Source organism: Jaculus jaculus, chromosome 5, assembly GCF_020740685.1.
Source record: "Jaculus jaculus isolate mJacJac1 chromosome 5, mJacJac1.mat.Y.cur, whole genome shotgun sequence".
Classification (NCBI taxonomy): domain Eukaryota; kingdom Metazoa; phylum Chordata; class Mammalia; order Rodentia; family Dipodidae; genus Jaculus; species Jaculus jaculus.
In genome coordinates, this window is record NC_059106.1 from 14,275,756 (window position 1) to 14,294,448 (window position 18,693).

Sequence of the window (18,693 nt, forward strand, 5' to 3'; positions counted from 1 at the left end):
GATGGCTGCTATGCGAGACTCAACTAGCTGGCTCCCTCCAGCATCTTGAACTCATTCGCCATCACTGTCACACCCAATCCAGGGAACCTGTGGTTTTCCTCTTTTAGAAAAATATTTTTATTTGAGAGAGAGAGAGAGAGACAGAGAAAGAGAGAGAATGGGTGCACCAGGGCCTCTAGCCACTGCAAATGAACTCCGGACACATGCTTTATCTTGTGCATCTGGCTTATGTGGATACTGGGGAATCCAACCTGCGTCCTTAGGTTTAGCAGGCAAGCACGTTAACATCTAAGCCATCTCTCCAGCCCCCACAGGGGTCTTGTGTCCATCAGGATGACTACGATGGCCTTCTGCCAACCTCTTGCTTCCTCTCACCCACCTCTCTGTCCACCAACTCCCCAAAGTCAGTTGATGTCAGAGCAGCTGGATTGAGATTTTTAGAATTTCTATATAGGTATATATTGTATATTGATTATATCTCTCACGTTTCATACCCCTACTTTTCCTTTCCTCGCCCTGCCCCGCCTACTTGTCACCTTTATCCCCTTGAATAATTCCACTTCTAAATTCATTTTATTTCTACATTGCATAATCTTATTTCAGTATAAAATCTAGGATCAACAAATGAGAGAAAACATATGATACTGGTCTTTCTGAAACTGGCTTAATTTGATTACCTCTAGTTATATCATGTGTTTTTTTTCAGCAAATAACACACATTCATGCTCCCTCATGGCTGAAAAAATTCCATTTGTGTGTATGTATGTATGTATGTATGTATACATATATATACATATTACATATATGACATTATCCTTATCCCTGTTCCTTTGTTGTGGGGCACCTAGGTGGGCTCGATGACTTAGCTGTTGGGAATAGTGGTGCAGAAAACACTGAGGTGCAAGTCGTTGTGGTGTGGTGACTTAGAGTTTGTAAAAGGAACATAATTGTATGCTTTCCCACCGATTCCCACCAGGAAGAGCTGGTTCTTCTTGGAGAAGCCTGCAGAGCTCATGTGGTCAGCCCTCAGCTGCCGTTGGCCAGACTGCCCTGCTGTCTTCCTGGGCCTTCTTCCTTTCCCTTCCTAACCTCCACTACTTCCTTCCCCTTTGTGTCCTCCACTACTTCCTGCCCTTCCTCTCCTCCACTACTTCCTGCCCTTCCTCTCCTCCACTACTTCCTGCCCTTCCTCTCCTCTACTACTTCCTGTCCCTTCCTCTCCTCCACTGCTTCCTTTTTCTTCCTCTCCTCCACTACTTCCTGCCCTTCCTCTCCTCCACTACTTCCTGTCCCTTCCTCTACTCCACTGCTTCCTTTTTTCTTCCTTTCCTCCACTTCTTCCTGTCCCTTCTTCTACTCCATTGCTTCCTTTCCTTTCCTCTCCTCCCCTACTTCCTTTCCCTTCCTCTCCTCCATTACTTCCTGTCCTTTCCTCTTCTCCACTGTTTCCTTTTTCTTCCTCTACTCTACTTCCTGTCCCTTCCTCTTCTCCACTGCTTCCTTTCCCTTCCTCTCCTCCACTGCTTCCTTTTTCTTCCTCTACCATTTCTTGTCTCTTCCTCTACTCCACTACCACCTTCACCTTTGAGTACTCCACTACTTCCTCTCCTCTAGTGCTTCCTGTCCCTGCTTCTCCTCCACTACTTCCTGTCCCTTCCTCTACTCCACGGTTTCCTTTCCCTTCCTCTCCTCCACTATTTCCTGTCCCTTCCTCTCCTCCACTGCTTCCTGTCCCTTCCTCTCCTCCACCACTTCCTTTCCCTTCCTCTCCTCCACCACTTCCTTTCTCTTCCTCTATCCTCTACTCCACTACTTCCTGTCCCTTACTCTACTCCATATTTCTTGACTCTTGGACATCCCTCTCCCCCTCCATCTTGAGTTGGGAGTTGGCCTTGGTTCTCCGCTTCAGTCAGTGTCCTTGCTCTGTCTGTGTGCGTCTTCCTCTGCATTCCTCCAGGCCTGTGTTCTAGGGTTACTACCTCCGAGATACTCAACCACTTCATCTAAATGGAACTCTCATCAGCCTGCCCTACATTCAGTTGGTTCATTTGTTCATTCATCTATTTCCAACATGTCAGTTACTCCAAAGGAAATAGGAGCGCTGTGGCAATAGGGAATTCGGCAAATCATTGTCTGACTTTCCCAGAACATTACTTGGATATCGAATAAAGGACAGAGCCCCAAAATCATGCCATTGATTTTGATCTGGGTCTATAGACTAAATCACAGTACAGTCAAGTTTCATTATTGCAGTGATTTTTTTTTTCTTTTTAAAAAAATTTTTACCCCAGTAATGGTTCACCATTCAAGAGTCACAGTTTACCCCAGGTTTACAAAATTTCCTACCTAAAGGCTTTAGCAGTGACTTCACTTGCTTGCCTCAAGGTTGGGACAGCAGCCACCAGGGGTTCTGGCGATCAGCGGTGGTTTTCCGCACACAGACACTATTCTCGAATTCTTGCTTGCCATCTGCTTTTTCTAGTGCCGGGGGAGATAGCTTCTCAGACATCTTTCTATTCTTTTTATTGAGGGCAAAGCCAGTGGCATCCCTGGACAGCTTGTCTCATAACTGCAGCGGAAAGTAGGTGAGAAATTGTATAGAGCACGTATGCCCCGGATGAAGCATGATTCATTTTCCAAGAAGGCGTTAGCTGAATGGGGTAAGGGTTCCCCACAGTGCTCAGAATGATGTAGAACTTGTTGGGCGTGATGGTGCATGCCTTTAATCCTAGCACTTGGGAGTCAGAGGTAGGAAGGCCACCCTGAGACTACATAGTAAGTTCCAGGTTACCCTGAGCTAGAGTGAAACCCTACCTCGAAAAAAACAAAAAACAAACAAACAAACAAAGAATGATGTAGAATTTAAAACATAGGAATTGTTTGTCTCTGGAATCATCCATTTAATATTTTTAGAAGATAGAACTGAAGATAAGGGGGACTGCTATTCAAGAGTTCCCCAAAAGGATCTTTTATTTCTTATAGATGGGCAACCAGTAATCTTGGTATAGCTAATGTGTGTGAAGAAATTGGCAACGAGAGTTAGTAAAAGAAATTAGCTACAAGGTTTGTAGAACTTGGTAGATGATAACAATAGCCCATTCCATAAAGTCATTTTATTGCAGGAGAGCTGATTTGCTTTTAAGATATCAGATTCCATAATGCATGATTGGCAGTATTAGAATCCTCCTTTTTGTGTGCCCTATGGTTTCCTAAGTGTGTGTAGCTGTGTGATGCCCATCACCCTAAAATTCCTTCTGTTCCCCCCATGTTGGGCCATTAAACCCTGTGCTTGGAAGTTTTTTTAAAAAAATATTTTATTTTTATTTATCTGAGAGAGAGAAAGATGCAGATAGATAGGGAGAGAATGGGTGTGCCAGGGCCTCCAGCCACTGCAAACAAACTGCAGATCCATGTGCCATTTTGTGCATCTGGTTTATATGGATCCTGGGGAATTGAACCTGGGTACTTTGGCTTTGCAAGCAAACACCTTAACTGCTAAGCCATCTCTCCAGCCCTGCTTGGAAGTTTTGATGTAACGATTTTGTGCTTCTCTGTCTTCTGAATTTCTTTGTTGTTATTTCTACCCCAAAAGTTTCTCATTTAGTACTGCTTAATAATTTTGTTCTTAAAATAGTCCACGCTTACCCACAGTTTTGCTTTCCATGGTTGAGGTTACCCATGCCCTGTGTGGTCCAAATATATGAAATGGAAATTTCCAGAAATGCAGTGTTTTAAATTCCATGCTGTACTCAGGTGATAAATTCTCACACTCATCCATGAACTCTGCCCTGCCCAGGACGTGACTCTCCCCTTCGCCCAGGGTGCCCAGGCTGTGTGTGTTGCCCTCTGTTAGTTTCTTTGTAGGCACCAGGGTTGTCAGCTGGCTGGAGTTTGACATTGTCTGCAATTCAGCCATCCACCCTGGGTCTTGATCTTCTTGGATAAAGAGAAGCTAGTGTCGTGACCATTTGCCACAGAATAGACTTAACCTTGTCCATTAGTGTCCAATCATGTTTGAGGGTCCTGAGGACCAGTGAACTCACACAGAGCCAACAAGCAAGGGTCTGTCCGTGTTAGGCGGGCCTGGCTACACCCGTTCTGCCCCTGTGTGCACACTAGTTTTGAGACAGCCAGGCCGCACTCATGCATTTCAAAGTTATCTCCAGGAGGGCAAGGACTTGGTGTGCTAAGCATTGTGTACAGGCTATGTCACGACTTATAAATCACAGTCCCTTTCAAGTGCTGTGACTTCGAAAATGTAAACCTAGGCAGCAAGTGTGCCACCGAAGTCATTGTAGGCTTTTGGTATTATACATGTCCTATTTGACGTCAGAGTATGCATAAGAGTGAACTTGGGCCCCTAGCGTACCTGATTTGAATTTGGTGTGTGTCCACCAAAAGCAAGACCGAGCATACTAATCTTATTTTTGTGAAAGCATGTATGCATGAAGCCCAAACAGAAGGCATCTGTCCTTGCTGACGTTGCAGCCAGGATTGGGCTCGAAGAATCTGGGGAGTCCAAAGAGGGACTAAGATGAGTGAAGACACTGAATTGTTTTCAGACCACCCTGACTCACTGGCACGATCACCGTTTGCCTCTGCCTCAGTTTTCTTCAGCTGAGTGAGTGGATCTGCGTGTGTGGCCCTGGATGGTCATGACGATATACTCCCAGGGCTTAGAGATATGCCTAGTCTTGAAGATTCTTGGAGTGAGTCACAATGTTATTGAAATATTGAAGAGTTGCAGTCTATTTTTTTTACTTAACCCACTATATATATAATATGCATTTAATAATACATATATTTCTAATTACCATAGTTATTCTTGCAATTATTAAATTGTAAGTATAAAATTAAACTCTTATATTCTGATGTTACAGATGGTATAACATGGGGTTGGAGAGATGGCGTAGTGGTTAAGGCATATGCCTGCAAAGCCTAAGGACCCAGGTTCAATTCTTCATTTCCCACATAAGCCAGATGCTCATAGTGGCGCATGCATCTGGAGTTTGTTTGCAGTGGCTAGAAGCTCTGGCACTCCCATTCTCTCTGTCTCTCTCTGACTGTAATAAATAAATAAAAATAAAGTAATTTTTTTAAAAAGAGATAGTACAACATCATGTTCATAGGCACATAGGGCTGTCACACAGCAAGTTGTTTTTCTTCAGTGTTTGTTACTCATTTCATTTTACAGTTCATTTTCAGGTTGCTTATAGGCAAGTCGTAAAAGACACTAGAAATTTTGTGCAGTGCTGAAGACTCAACCCAGGACTTTATGCATGCTAGGCAAACGCTCTATCACCAAGCTATACCTTCAACTTTCAGCAGAAATTTTGAAAAATAAAGTGTGTGCGTGTGTATATAAGTATGTACTTATACATGGGAGAATTTACAACTGAAAGCTTTGCCCAGTGACACTGTCCCATGCGTAACGCTGAATCACACTCGTGTCCTTTGAAGCCGAACACCTCTCAGGGCTTTGCAGGAGCGCATTTGAAAATGCTTAAGAATGGTGTTCCTGTCGTGAGCCTGTGCTGCCGTGGGTTACGCAGAAGACCGTCTGGCAGTACCAGAGAGCCCGCAAGGCGAGGAGCGTGTCCCTGAGGGAAGCTGTCCCAAGGACAGAGGGTGGTGCACTTCTGCACTGCCGGAGGACTGTGGGGCTCATTTTAGCTCCTCAATGTGTCCTCCATGTCAGCTGCTCTTGTGACCGCCAGCCTCTTCTGCTGGTGGCTGGAAAACTACAAGGGACAAGCTGCCTCCCCCTCCCTGCCCCCCCCCCGCCCGCTCTCAGGCCCCTGGTTCCCTCTCAGTGTCTGCATAGCATTCCTGCTGGAAAGCACCAGAAACATGCACTATTGGAGGGGGATCTTACTTTTAGAGAAAAATAAACATGTAAAATACAAGTACTCACTTAAAAAATTTTATTTATTTGCAATCAGAGATAGAGATAGAGATAGATAGGCAGACAGACAGATAGATAGATGATAAATAGAAACTGCAAACCAACTCCACATGCATGCTCCACTTTGTGTATCTGGCTTTATGTGGGTATTGGAGAATCAAACCTGGGTCCTTAGGCTTTGTAGGCAAGTGCCTTAACTGCTGAGCCATCTTTCCAGCCCCACAAGATTAAGAGTCAGATTTATTATACACTTCTCAATGAAAACCACCATTTATTTAGCTAAAAATTTAGTACTTAGGAAAATACCCCCTGAGCTATCATCCTAGTGGGTGAGATTAGAATAGAATCACAAAATCTCCTATAACTTGCTTGAGAAGATGAGCCAATGGTTAGTGCTGTTAAAACAACCTGCTGTTTATCCTTTACCTCCCTGTTGTGTGTGAACATGCATTAAGATGAGGCATTGCTGCCTTTACATGTCATGATAAATGCCCTTTGCACTTTCTCTTTTTAAATTAAAAAATATTTTTATTTACTCATTTCAAGGGGAGAAAGGGGAGAGAGAAAGAAGGAGGGGGGGGGAGAGAGAATGGGCTCATCGGGCCTCTTGCCACTGCAAATGCAGAAATGTGCATCTGGTGTTATGTGGGTTCTGGGGAATTGAACCCAGGCCATCAAGCTTTGTAAGCAAGTGCCTTAACTGCTAAGGCATCTCTCCAGCCCCCTTTCTTCTTCTAAAGGTGTTGCATTGGGCCTGGTGATTTTTGAAGGGAGTCTTTTCCTTTCATTGTCCCTACTACCCAATAGCACCTTTCCACAGTTTGTCACTACTTTCTGCTTCTAACTAGGCTCATTCACAGGGTTGTCTGGCTCCTTACTGCTGGCTTCCTATCATTAGGTGGGGCCCTAGATTTAATGCATGCAGAATGAAAAGCCTGGAGCATCAATCTAGTGGGTGTATGTGTGAGGAGTGGCAGAACTGGGGTACTCTGTTAACAGACACATGGTGAGAGCTTCAGTCATAAAATTGTTCCCACCAATGGGGACCTTCTAATAGGTAGCTGGTTTTGTCCATTTGGAGGCATTTTATTGTGTTTTAAGAACAGTAGCGATTTTGCTGCTGCTGCTATGGTTAATCCAGCCCTGATAACAGTAAGTTCTCAGAGTTCATGTGTTCACACCTTTCAACTCAACTACCCCAGCTGAAAAACAATATTTAGGAAAAGAAAATTGCATTTGTACTGAACTTATACAGTCTGTTTTCTTCATCACTGTTCTCTAACAATATATTCCACTGCATCCTCACTGCATTAGGCATAGCAAGTCATGGAGAGACAACTAAACGCTTTCCGGAAGGTGTGTGTGAGTTATGTAAATATTAGGCCATTTCATATTAGGAAGGTGAGCACCTGTGGGTTTGGACATCTGCCAGGAAGAATCTGGGGATGACAGGGGCCAGCTGCAGCTGTAGTGTTCCTTTGGAGGGTAGGTATGAATTCAGGAGAGACAGGACCCCGAGGAGAAGGAGAGACAGCTAGGAAAGATCTTCAGGGGCCCCTACGCGGAATCCTAAAAGACATCGCAACATGGGCCCCAGGGGCTGGAGAAAGTGCCCACAGGTCTGGCAATCTCTCTGAGGAACCTGCTTGCCTTGCTCTGGCACTAGGAAAAAAGTTGAGAAGCAGCAGCCAGAATTCAAAAGCCAGGGCTGGAGAGATGGCTTAGTGGTTAAGGCCTAAGGACTCATGTTCAACTCTCTGGGTCCCACATAAGCCAGATGCACGTGACGCAAGTGTGCAAGGTTGCACACGTGCACAAGGGTGCGTGCGTCTGGAGTTAAGTTGCAGTGGCTGGAGGCCCTGCTACATCAATTCGCCCCCCCACTCTCTGTCTTGCATTAATTAAATAAAGGCAGTTGTGCCTCCCCCACCAAAAAAAGCCAAGTCTCAGCACCACACCCCTGGGCTCCCAAGTGTGAGATCTTAGGTGCCTGGTTGAAGGGGACCAGACTGCTCGGACTCCAGAGCTAGAAGTGGTTACACTGCGATCATTCAATGGGAAATGAATAAACGTCCTGGAAACATCCATCACTGTGGGCAGCAAGCTGTGCATTCATTCTCTCAACCCAACAAGCCTTTTTTTGTTGTTGCTTTGTTTTTGAGGTAGGGTCTCACTCTAGGTCAGGCTGACTTGAACTTCATTATGTAGTCTCAGAGTGGCTTTGAACTCACTGCCATCCTCCTACCTCTACCTCCCGAGTGCTGGGACAACAAGTCTTTTTAATCGCTGGTAGATATTTGCCTTCGCTGGTCTTTTTCCCTTTCCGATTCCCTTGCATCACCAAACCTGCCATGACTTTTGGTTGGAGACTGATAACCGTGAGAAGCACCTTAGGAAGGAAGGCAGAGAGAGCCCATCCTTCCATCTGGCCTTTTCCTTCCTTCCATCTCTTCCTGACTGTTGTAAAGCAGTTTCATTCCTTCGTTCATTGCCGTACCCGGAAGAAGTTTCCTTATATAGTGACCTGGATCTTTGAATAAGCCAGGTTCCTACCATAAGCATTGTTGGTCCAGCCTTCCGACTCCTTCATGGTCTCGGGCGTATGGTCTGTCTTGTACGATTTCCTGTCTCATCCTGTGCGCATACAGCCCCATGGCGGCTCTTCTGCAACCTCTTTATTTTGGGGTCCTGCTCTGGGATGCTAGAGGAATATGGACCAGAGTGAGGCATGCCATCAGGGCAGAGTGGTGTTGTTTCTAAGGGGGAGAGATAAGAAGCCCTCTCTCTTGCTGTTGCTTCTAATAACCCTTTCCTTGGGACTTTCTTGGTGTTTTCCTGCTTTGAATAACTTCATTTCAACTTTCTTCATGGCTGGCCCAGTAGGAGCCTCTCCTTAAGTAGCCATATTCCTAGATTAGGATCCCGAGAGGAGGCTCTGGGGAAAAGACAGGCTCTAATACATCTAGCTGAGCTTACAAGACTCCAAAAAGTTTTTGTTTTTTTTTAAATTTTTTATTTATTTATTTGAGAGTGACAGACACAGAGAGAAAGACAGGTAGAGGGAGAGAGAGAGAATGGGCGCGCCAGGGTTTCCAGCCTCTGCAAACGAACTCCAGACGCGTGCGCCCCCTTGTGCATCTGGCTAACGTGGGACCTGGGGAACTGAGCCTTGAACCGGGGTCCTTAGGCTTCACAGGCAAATGCTTAACCACTAAGCCATCTCTCCAGCCCTCCAAAAAGTTTTTAATAATAAACAGATTTGTAAGGAATGAGAGAAAATGGTTTTGTTTTGTCCATGGAAGTCTAGTTAACCCCAGTAGTTTGTCTGTGAGTACTGTGACCATCCTTGTGGCTTCAAGTAATGAGTTAGTGGCTGTCTGAACTTCACCACATGGTAGTGATAACTATTTTTGCCTTGTGGAAGCTTCCCGTGGGCTGACTCCCTGCTATCCCGTCACCCAGCTCAGGATGACTCCCTTAAACACTATCTCTGGTCCTGGTTCTGGAGATGAGCGCCGTGCCACGTCCACCGTCACGACATACTCCAGCAACACGCCTCCCATGCATCTATAAAAACGGGGTTGGAACTCTATCCGTCTCAAGGGTGCCACTCTAGGCTGGCGTCCCCCACCTTGCAGGGCCTTCTGTGCTTACGGGAGTCCCTCCCTCGCATTTTCCAGAGGCAATACAAGGAAGTGGCAACTAGACATGGGAGGAAGTAATAGAAGTAGCTCAAAAGCCAAAAGCAAAATTGTCCTCAAAGTCCCTGTAATGGACCCAGGGTTTTCCCCTGCACCTCAAGACTAGGGCTCAGTGCCTTTCCCAGCTGAGCTGTCAGAATCGCACATAGACATTCTGCCATTTTTGACCATGAGGAATGACTAATCAAGGCGTATCAGCTTTCGTACACATGACCTGAACTCATACGTGGAGACATGAGTGCTGGCATGTTCTGCTCGGATATATTCTAGTATGGGTGGGATGTTCCTGAACTCCGAAGCCTTTGAGGATAGTCAGTGTGGAAGATGGTCCCTGCCTGGAATCAAGACACAGGGCAGTTCTGACACGTCACTCACTCGGGGCGCCTTAGCTACTTCAGCTTCTCTGCCAGGCATCTGTCCTTCTCCAAGGAATCAAACTTGCTGAGCAGGTGCTCCAAGCTCCCCCCTAAGTTGCAATGCACTCTTCTTTGCCTCGGGTCTTGGGATGGTTAGGAGCATGGCATCTGGAGCGACGTGGACTGGTTTGAATACTGGCTCTGACCCTTGCGAGTGCGGCAGTGAACCAGCCTGAGCAGGCCATCCTGCATTGCTCACGTGTGGTTACGTTGCTTGCTGTTCTGTTTCTTCCATCTCAAAGTGGAGCCTTTTCTTTCTCTGTTTTCAGGACATTCTCAGGGCCGAGGAGGGGCGATGCTGAGGGTGAACCCCGTCTGAAGCCATGATTTAATGGTCAGCATTAAGGTAAGTCATTGGGACAGAAATACAGGTTTGGGGGCTCACCCCTTGATAGGTTCAGCCTGCTCTCTGAGGGCAGTTAAGGTACATGCTGAAGGGTCACCCTGTCTGCCTCACAGTCAGTGAACCTGAGTTCTGAGAAAGTCTAGGCTCCGCTGCTCCTGAGGGGAGGTGTGCCGTGGACTTACGGGGGAGTGAAGCCATTGTCAGAGTGGGAAACTTCTCATTTCCTCAGTAATCCTGTATCCTGATGTGCACTTTTCAGATTCCAGGAAACAAAAGATGAAGGCAGAAGTGGGGATGTCTTTCTGAACTGAGCTATTGTTCTAAAGGGGCCTTGACAGGCTTTCTTTATAGGATCTCTCTATGTAGTCCGGACTGGCCTCGAATTCATGATCTTCTTGCCTCCGCTTCCCGGGTGCTGGGATTATTGGCTTGCTCGGCCCTGCCTGCTTAAGTTAGGCTTGCTAGAAAGCAGCAGAGCCAGGACAGAAAGGGGAGAGAAGCATACTTCAGGAGACTGCGCTGTAGGGGTAGTGGTTTTCAGATGTGATCCCCAGAGCACACCTCCCTAGGCTGTTAATATAGTGGGAGTGGATGGTGGAAGATGGATCTGTACCCATGTGAGTGTGGGAAACACTGTATAACTGTTCTTTCTCAAAACTAGTCTGCCTTGCAAGCCTTTGTAGATGACTATGGTCAGCTGTGCTCACCATGGTCCTATGGATTATCTATTCTCTCTCTCTCTTTCTCTCTCTCTCTCTCATCATCCTAATCTTTGTGTAGGAGGACACATGTGCCATGGCATGCATATGGAGGTCAGAGAATATTCAAGTCAGGATATCTCTTTTTGCCACTGCGAACTCCAGTCTAGCTGGCCCATGACTTTTGGCATTCTCCTGGCTCTTTCTCTCATTGCCATAGGCGTGTTGAGATCACAGATGTATTTTCCACTTTGCGTCGGGCTTTACGTGAGTGCTAGGGAGTCTTGAGCTCGGGCTTACAGGCTTGCCAGGAAACACTTTTAACTACTGAACCGTCCCCAGCACTGGGATCTTTTGGTTGTGACCTGGGCTCTAGAGTCTCTGGTCTCTGAGGTCTTGTGTCTGTCATGTTATGGACTCTCAGGTCCTTTATCTAACTTAGACTGAGGTCAAACCACTGACATCCATGGTTCTAAAGCCTTTAGATTTGGACTGAACCATGCTACAGGAATCTCTAGTCCTCTCCAGTCTGTAAGTGGCCTGTTGTGGAACTTAATCCCCATTATCATGAGAGCCAGTGCGTGTAATGTGGCACCTCTCATCTGCCTGCCCGTCTCTCTTCGTCTCTGCCCATCTGACTGGTTCTCTCTGGAGAACCTTGAAAGTCTTCCACAAAACTAAGTTTAGAAAACTAGTCCAATGTTGTGTTGGAGGTTCTAGCTAGGGTAGTTGTACTACGTCATATTAGAGAGAAAAAAAATGAAATCTCTCTAATTTACAGATGACATTCTGGTACAGATAGAAAATCCTTAAAAATCTACTAAATTTAAAAATGATTTAGTAATGGACACACACCCATAAGTATGCTAAAAACTATTGAATTAAATACTTTAAATGAGTGAATTTTATGATGTGTGAATTATGTACCAATAAGGCTATTTTGTACAAATAAGGGATCTATCTTGGAGATTCACTATCAGCACTGGTTGTGAAAACAAGGGAAGGCTTCTAAATTTTGGTCTTGGGCGAGCTCTGAGAAGGAGAGGGAAGCCTGAGCATGGGAGAGAGGTTTGTTGGTTTTATTTTATTTTGAGAGGAGGGCTAGCTTTGAGAATCTGAGCTATGTGTCAAACACTCAAGCAGAGCCTTAAGGCAAACAATTGGAGGGGGTGTGGGCCTCTAAGGAGGAGTGCAGGCTGGGGGTGTGGGCAGAACTCCCAGGAGAGCTTGTCCTCTGGGAGAATGTTAATGGCACTCACCATGAGGGGGATTAGGCGATAGCCACAGAAGATGCTGGGCAGGCAGAGGCATGGCTTGAGAGTGTGGGGTCTCTGACCTCAGGCTTACAGGAGGGAGGTCCTGAGAGTGTGGGTCCCTGACCTCAGGCTTACAGGAGGGAGGTCCTTGGATTCATGTTCTGCTTAGAGTGTGGTAAGAGAACAGAGATGTCCATTGGAACAGCCAAGGTGTGTACTGTCCCTGACTTCTACAAGGGTGGTTCAGCCTTGGAGATCCAGGCCAGGGCAGCTGAGGACGGTGAGGGGTGAGAATGGGTTTCTAGCAGTTTTGTCCTTACCACAGTGGTGTGGGGGACAGTTGCTTAGGTCATTCTACTGCATCACCACACCCGCACGGCCGCTGGGGCCCGAGGCCCTCTCTGCCCCGTGACCCGTTCCTCCTGGCTAATCCTGTGTGTAGCAGTGGTGGGAACTTGCAGGATGGCATTGCTGGACAAGGTCTCAAGATGAGTGCCATTTCATGCTTTTATCTGTGTGTCTTGTCTGCGGATTGAACCCAACGCCTGAACATACCCTGAGCAGCAGCTGTCCCACCAAGGAGCACCACCAGCTCCATGTTGTTGCTTTGATTGGGAGAAACATGAAAGATGGGTCTTCCTGATGGGTTATTTCTAGTTTGGAGTCTTCATTTGAAATATTTTTTAAACTTTTTTATTGACAACTTCCATATTTATAAACCATAACCCATGGCAATCCCGCCCCCCTCCCCACTTTCCCCTTTGCAACTACACTCTCCATCATATCCCCTCCCCCTCTCAATCAGTCTCTCTTTTATTTTGATGTCATGACCTTTTCCTCCTATTATGATGGTGTAGTGGTCTTGTGTAGTGTCAGGCACTGCAGGGTCATGGATACCCAGGCCATTTTGTGTCTGGAGGAGCACATTGTAAGGAGTCCTACCCTTCCTTTGGCTCTTACGTTCTTTGTGCCACCTCTTCTGCAATGGGCCCTGAAGGCCACCCTCTGCTTTTAGATGCAGTGAGGTCCTGACCTTGTCTGTCTAGCTATGTTGCATCTTGTAAGACATTCCTGGAAGCCGGGGTTTGAGCCCCTGAGAGCATAGCAAGTCCCAAAGTGAGGTGGAGAAACACACACACTCCCCAACACATACTCACATGCATGCACATGTGCTCACATACATGCTCACAAGCACACCCATGTGCATATACACACAAAATGCTTGCAGTGCGTGCTATTCAGAAGCCTCAAAAGCACATTGTGAGATCTTGCCACCTGCAGTAGCTCTTTTCCTGGGGCTTCTTCACTAGCCCGGATGATGGGGAGAGAGAGCTTCCTTCAGTGATGACCCAGCACTCTCTCCTCTGTGGAAACCGTTACTTGGGGATGGACTGCTGCCTGGGGTATGAAGCTCATTTACAATGGTTGAAGCCAGCATCATGGTTTGAGCAAATGAGCAAGTGCTGCGCATTTTGGATGGACCTAAGCACTGTTTTCTGATTTTATCTACATGACTTGTATGTACGCACACATGTATATAGATCTATCATAAAACAATATTTTAAAAAGTTTTTTCCTGATTGAATTAGCCTGAAACTAGAACCTTGGATCAAAGCTGACGTAGGCTCTTTCTTATGTATGTGGTGTATTTATTTATTTCAGTTTTTTTGAGGTAGGGTCTTTACTCTGGTGCAGGCTGACCTAGAATTCACTATGAAGTCTCAGGGTGGTCTTGAACTCACGGTGATCCTCCTACCTCTGCCTTGCGAGTGCTGGGATTAAAGGCGTGCGCCATGACGCTCGGCCGTTATATTTATTTTTAACCTATCAGCTTCTAATTGTTTGTTTCTATGTTACTGTACATGACAGACATGTGTATTAAGGGTTTTAAGGAAAGAATTGTTCAGTATTCTTTGCTTTAAAAATACTACTATTCTGGAATAAACATCTTGATTTGTTCTAGAGCATGGATTCATAGGGTTTTAAATTTTATTATGAGAAAATGACATTAGTATTATATTCTACTTGATGAGAAGTTAGACTGCCATACATGAAGAAATCAAAGAAACCAAGAATAGAATCTTAGTATTTTCTCAGCTTTCCTACGTCCAGGGTTTAAGGTTTAAACTTCTAGCAACTTCTACTCACAGGAGCACTGAAGTGGTTATCAGAGAGGAATCATTTGACCTTTCACCTGCTAGCTTTGTTTCAGGGCTGGGCTAAAGGGCACTTTGGACTGCTTGACTTTGAAAGAGCAGGAGAAAGTGGTTGCGGAGAGAAAGGGTTGGAGTTTCTGCTGAGGACCAACAGCTCCCAGGACAGCTCGCCGGGCCGCACCATGACCGGGTTTGGGCCAGGTCAGTCACCTTGCCTTCGGCCTGTCCGCAAGCTCTCTCTGGGACAGGTGCTGCTCATGGCATCAGCACCGCGGGTCCCTTGATCGAGGAGTCCCCGCTGCATTTGCTTAGGGTGGATCTGTGTGGGTTGTTTTGTTTCTCAAAAACATTGTGTTTAGCTTGGGCAGCGGCCAGGCCTCTAATGTGGGTGGTGTGTGTTGTGTCGTAAACCTAAGGTTCTGAAGCCCGGGTGAGTCTTGCTCTGTCAGATCACACGCGCGTGTGTATGAGGCCTTCCGTAAGCTATGGGGACCTTCGTGGACTAAAGGAGGATGTGCCAGCCTGCGCAGACAGATGGCTGAGGTGTGGTAGTTGGGTGGCATGAAGAGAGAACAAAACAGGGCAGGTAAGGAGGGACCCCGGGCTTTCCAGACAGCTCTACTGGGTGGCATTTGGGCAACTAGCTGGCATATCAGGGGTTGGTGAGAGGTTCCTTCTATGGCGCCCCTTCTTTCCTGGCAATGAGGTTTGGGAGTTGATCATGAAATTAGCTTTGAGCAGTTCAAGAAAAATGTCAGTAACTTTTTAGAGTAAGAAGTATTTCCTTCCTTCCTTCCTTTCCTTCCTCCCTCCCTCTCTCCCTTCTTTTTGCCACCTGGCCTTCCTCTACTGTCAACTCCCCTGCTAAACCTCCCTAAGTGTATAGTTCTCTAAGTAAAAGCATATATGCAACCAAAGACTCCCTTAAAATCTTTTATTAAATGCAATTTGGTCTTTAGGCCTCATGTAAAGTAAAATGTATCAGAACAGGAAGGAAAAACCAGGGAAGACTGTAAACACACCCTTATACTTCTGTGTTTCTCCCCTGCCCTCCCCCTCTCTCCTGCCTGTGCCCTACCTATATTTGCATGAAAATAGGTCATACCTGCTCTGAATGTTGCACATAAAGTCAGAAAGGACACTGTAATAAAGTTAGAGGCTGAATCTAAATTGAAACAAGTCTTAATTTTTTTTTTTAAATTTCAGTTTCATTTGGATAGTTTCACTAATTCTCTTTGCTGGGCTTAAGACTTTTTAAGCATTCTTTGGCCCTGGGAGGCAGTTGTATAACCATAAAACTTGAGAATCCTGGCCCTGGAATAAATGTTCCTTTTAAAACCCCAAGGACAGAAAATTGAATACAGCTGTGCAAAAAAAAAAAAAAGAAAGAAAAAGAAAAAAGAAGTGGCGAGATGATTCCAGGTTGCAGTCACCCTAACCAGCTTTCCCAGGGCACTGGTGTGTGTTTTCTTGGAGATGGGAGACAGGGGTGTCCAGGCTCTTTTTGGTAGATTTAGGAAAGGCTGGGACCTGCAAAGCTGCATTGTGGGTGTGGTTATCAGACCATTCTCTCTGTCTGGGCAACCATCATCTCTACCCTAGTACTCTGCAAACTGTAGTTTCCCCAGAAACGATTGGGGTTTCTGGGTCACTCTGAGGTACCACGATTCCGCAAAGTTTGCGATTCCCACTTGCAACCAAATTGAGAGCCCCAAATCCCCTCCCGCCCGGCCCCACCCCAGAGCCAGATAGCACAGAGCTGAGGTTTGGAGACTCCCGCTTTACCCACTCGCTTCTTTGGTTGGGAACTTTCCTGAGGATGAGAAACCTTCCCAGTGTGGTCTTGAGAATGTGGCTTTGTTCCCTACTGCTCCTTCCAGGATGCTGCCTCTCTGGTGTCTGCCTGCTGGGTCCCTGTTTGGTCTGTGGCCCGAGGGGAGCCAGCCCCGTAAGCAGAAAGCCATCTCCATGAGCCCTAACCTTGGGCAGCCCTGGCATTAATCACTTTACTCTTTGTCAGACCGTGTAATGATGATTCATTCTTCTTCCTCTACAAGATTAGATTACTGTAATTTTCATATCCTGGACGGCCCACCAGGGATTTGAATTAATACTTGTTGGTACAGAAAGCAGTATTGTGTTTCTGGGGAGAAAGGAGCAAGCTTGCCCACTTGGCAGTCACGTGAAAACATTAGGGAGGGCCGCGCTGGAAGGCATCCTGCCCTCAGGGCTGACCATGTCCCTTAGCTTTCCATAAAGGCCAGCCGTGCCTCTCTATGGCATGGTCCTTGTGCTCTGGATTTGCATGAGTGATGCCAAGCCTGCGGGATCAGAGTGCGTGGAGGGGTTCGCATTGGACCCCATGTTGAAATCAGACACTGCTTAATGAGGGAACTCTTCCCCAGAGAGGCATTTTGGAAGGAGGCAGACAAATTCAGGCATGTGGAACCATCTGCCCAGAGCCAGCAGGGATTAGGGTAACAGGATGGGGGCGGGATAGGCACCATACGGGGCAAATTAGCCTTTAAAAAAACTTTTAAGGGTTGGCACTTTCCCTATAGAACACATATTACTGTAGTCTTTCAGCAAATACCACTGAGTACTTACTATACTTCGAGGCACTGTTCTAGATTCTGGAGACAGACAAACCACAAAGCAGACAGAAATCTCTGTCCTCACAGAAGTCACATGTCAGGAGCCTGTGTCACAGCCTGGGCAGGGAGCAGAAGTATGGGTGGAAGGGAAAACCATAGCAAGGGAGTCAGAATCCCTAGAAGAACTCTGAAGTAACTCATCCTTTGGAAATAAATCTGCTGACTTGCTTCCTCCCTGCCCTCCTGACCAGATGGGCCACACACTTTCCAGTCACTTCTGTTCTGCATGCATGCTCCCGCATACACCACCTAGTGTTGGGGAGCCCGGGACGTTGCTGCTGGGTCTCTGAAAGATGGCCTGCTGGACCCTGGGTCTTGTGAGAGGAAGTGGAGGTGTTTCTGCGTGTCCTTGCCTTGGTTTTGTCCCATTTGCTGCCCTGCCCCCCCAGATTGCATCTTCCTGAGATCTTTTGCCTTCCTTTTGGCTTTTCAGAAAGCTATTGTGGTTTCACTTTGGGGAATTGGGGAGGTTGCTTTGCCTGGAAATGGAAGATGCTCAGTTCTTTAGAAGCGAACACAACCACAGGAACCTTCATCTGGACCAGTGATTTTCAGTCCTGGACTCAGATCACATCTTCATCTCATGGCAATGGAGATGCGAAATCAATCAAACAACAGACAAACGGTGGTGTGGGTTTGATAAAGCTGTAGTTTACTCAGCTGGCTTTCATATTGTTGCAGTATTTTCTTTCTCTGAATGGGTGCTGTCAGGAAGCTGTATCTCCGGTGCTCAGTTAGGGCCACCGATCTATGCTAGGATGCAGGATGGAGTGGTCCAGAACTATAGAATGACTGCCCAGGTTTATCAGGTTTCATGGGTCAGCCGAGGTGCAGCTGTCACTTCTGTTCTGGAGGAGAGAGAGGGCGGGACCCTCTTGGGCCAGTGTGCACCCCTCGAGCTGCCCTACCAGCTTAAGGGGACTTGGCTGGGGTCGTATCCCCAGGAGTCCGCGTGGCTCCCTGTGTGTTGGTGTGGAGGACACATCTCAGACTCCCTGGTGACACAACCCAGGTTTTCGCCTTGTCACAGCCCTGCTTGAGAAGCACCATCGGCGTGTCTCGCTCTTCACTCAGGAATAAGAGCGGTCCCTTTCCTCTTGGGATTTGGGATGTGCAAAGGAAAGCTCTGCGGTGACGTCACTAACTGCATGGGTCCTGGCTCATGGAGGGACTCTGTGCTCTGCCTCACCACTTTCTTCAGCTCACACCTGCTTGAGAAGAACCTCTGGGGCTTGTTCTGTCACGACCCGTGTTTGAGGTCAGACAGAGACTCTCTGTTTTTAGATATATAACTGCCTCACTAGAGCACATCACACTTCATGCATCTCTGATGACCCACAAGACTTGGAGCCTGGTGTCCAGGAATGTGATGCTGACCAGCAAATGGGAGACTGTGTCCCTGGAGCCATGCTCACCCCGGTGAACTCACATTTCATTTTGACAGTGAGGCCAGCAATCTTGTCTGGACTAAGCCTTGTAGTACACCCATCTCTCTAGAGCTGTCTCTTGGGAGAGAGGATTGGCTGGAGTCATTGGTGCAAGCCAGTGACCTATAAATGAC

At 46.8% G+C, this 18,693-nt stretch overlaps 1 protein-coding gene across 7 annotated transcripts in view; it reads left to right on the plus strand.

Moving 5' to 3' along the window:
- Nucleotides 1–18,693, plus strand: part of Svil (supervillin) — a 217,831-nt gene that overhangs the window by 48,810 nt on the left and 150,328 nt on the right. For 2 of the 7 annotated variants that reach the window (XM_045148956.1, XM_045148957.1), the window contains exon 3: nucleotides 10,292–10,368. The exons of 1 other annotated variant lie outside the window; for it this stretch is intronic. Coding sequence is in view for 4 of the 6 variants with exons in the window: in XM_045148960.1 (XP_045004895.1) it covers nucleotides 15,040–15,064 (25 nt within the window). In the remaining 2 variants the exon portion in view is untranslated. Of the gene's footprint in view, nucleotides 1–10,291; nucleotides 10,369–14,996; nucleotides 15,065–18,693 lie in introns of those variants that run through there. 4 more of the 7 variants (XM_045148953.1, XM_045148954.1, XM_045148960.1 and 1 more) reach the window with 3 other exon arrangements.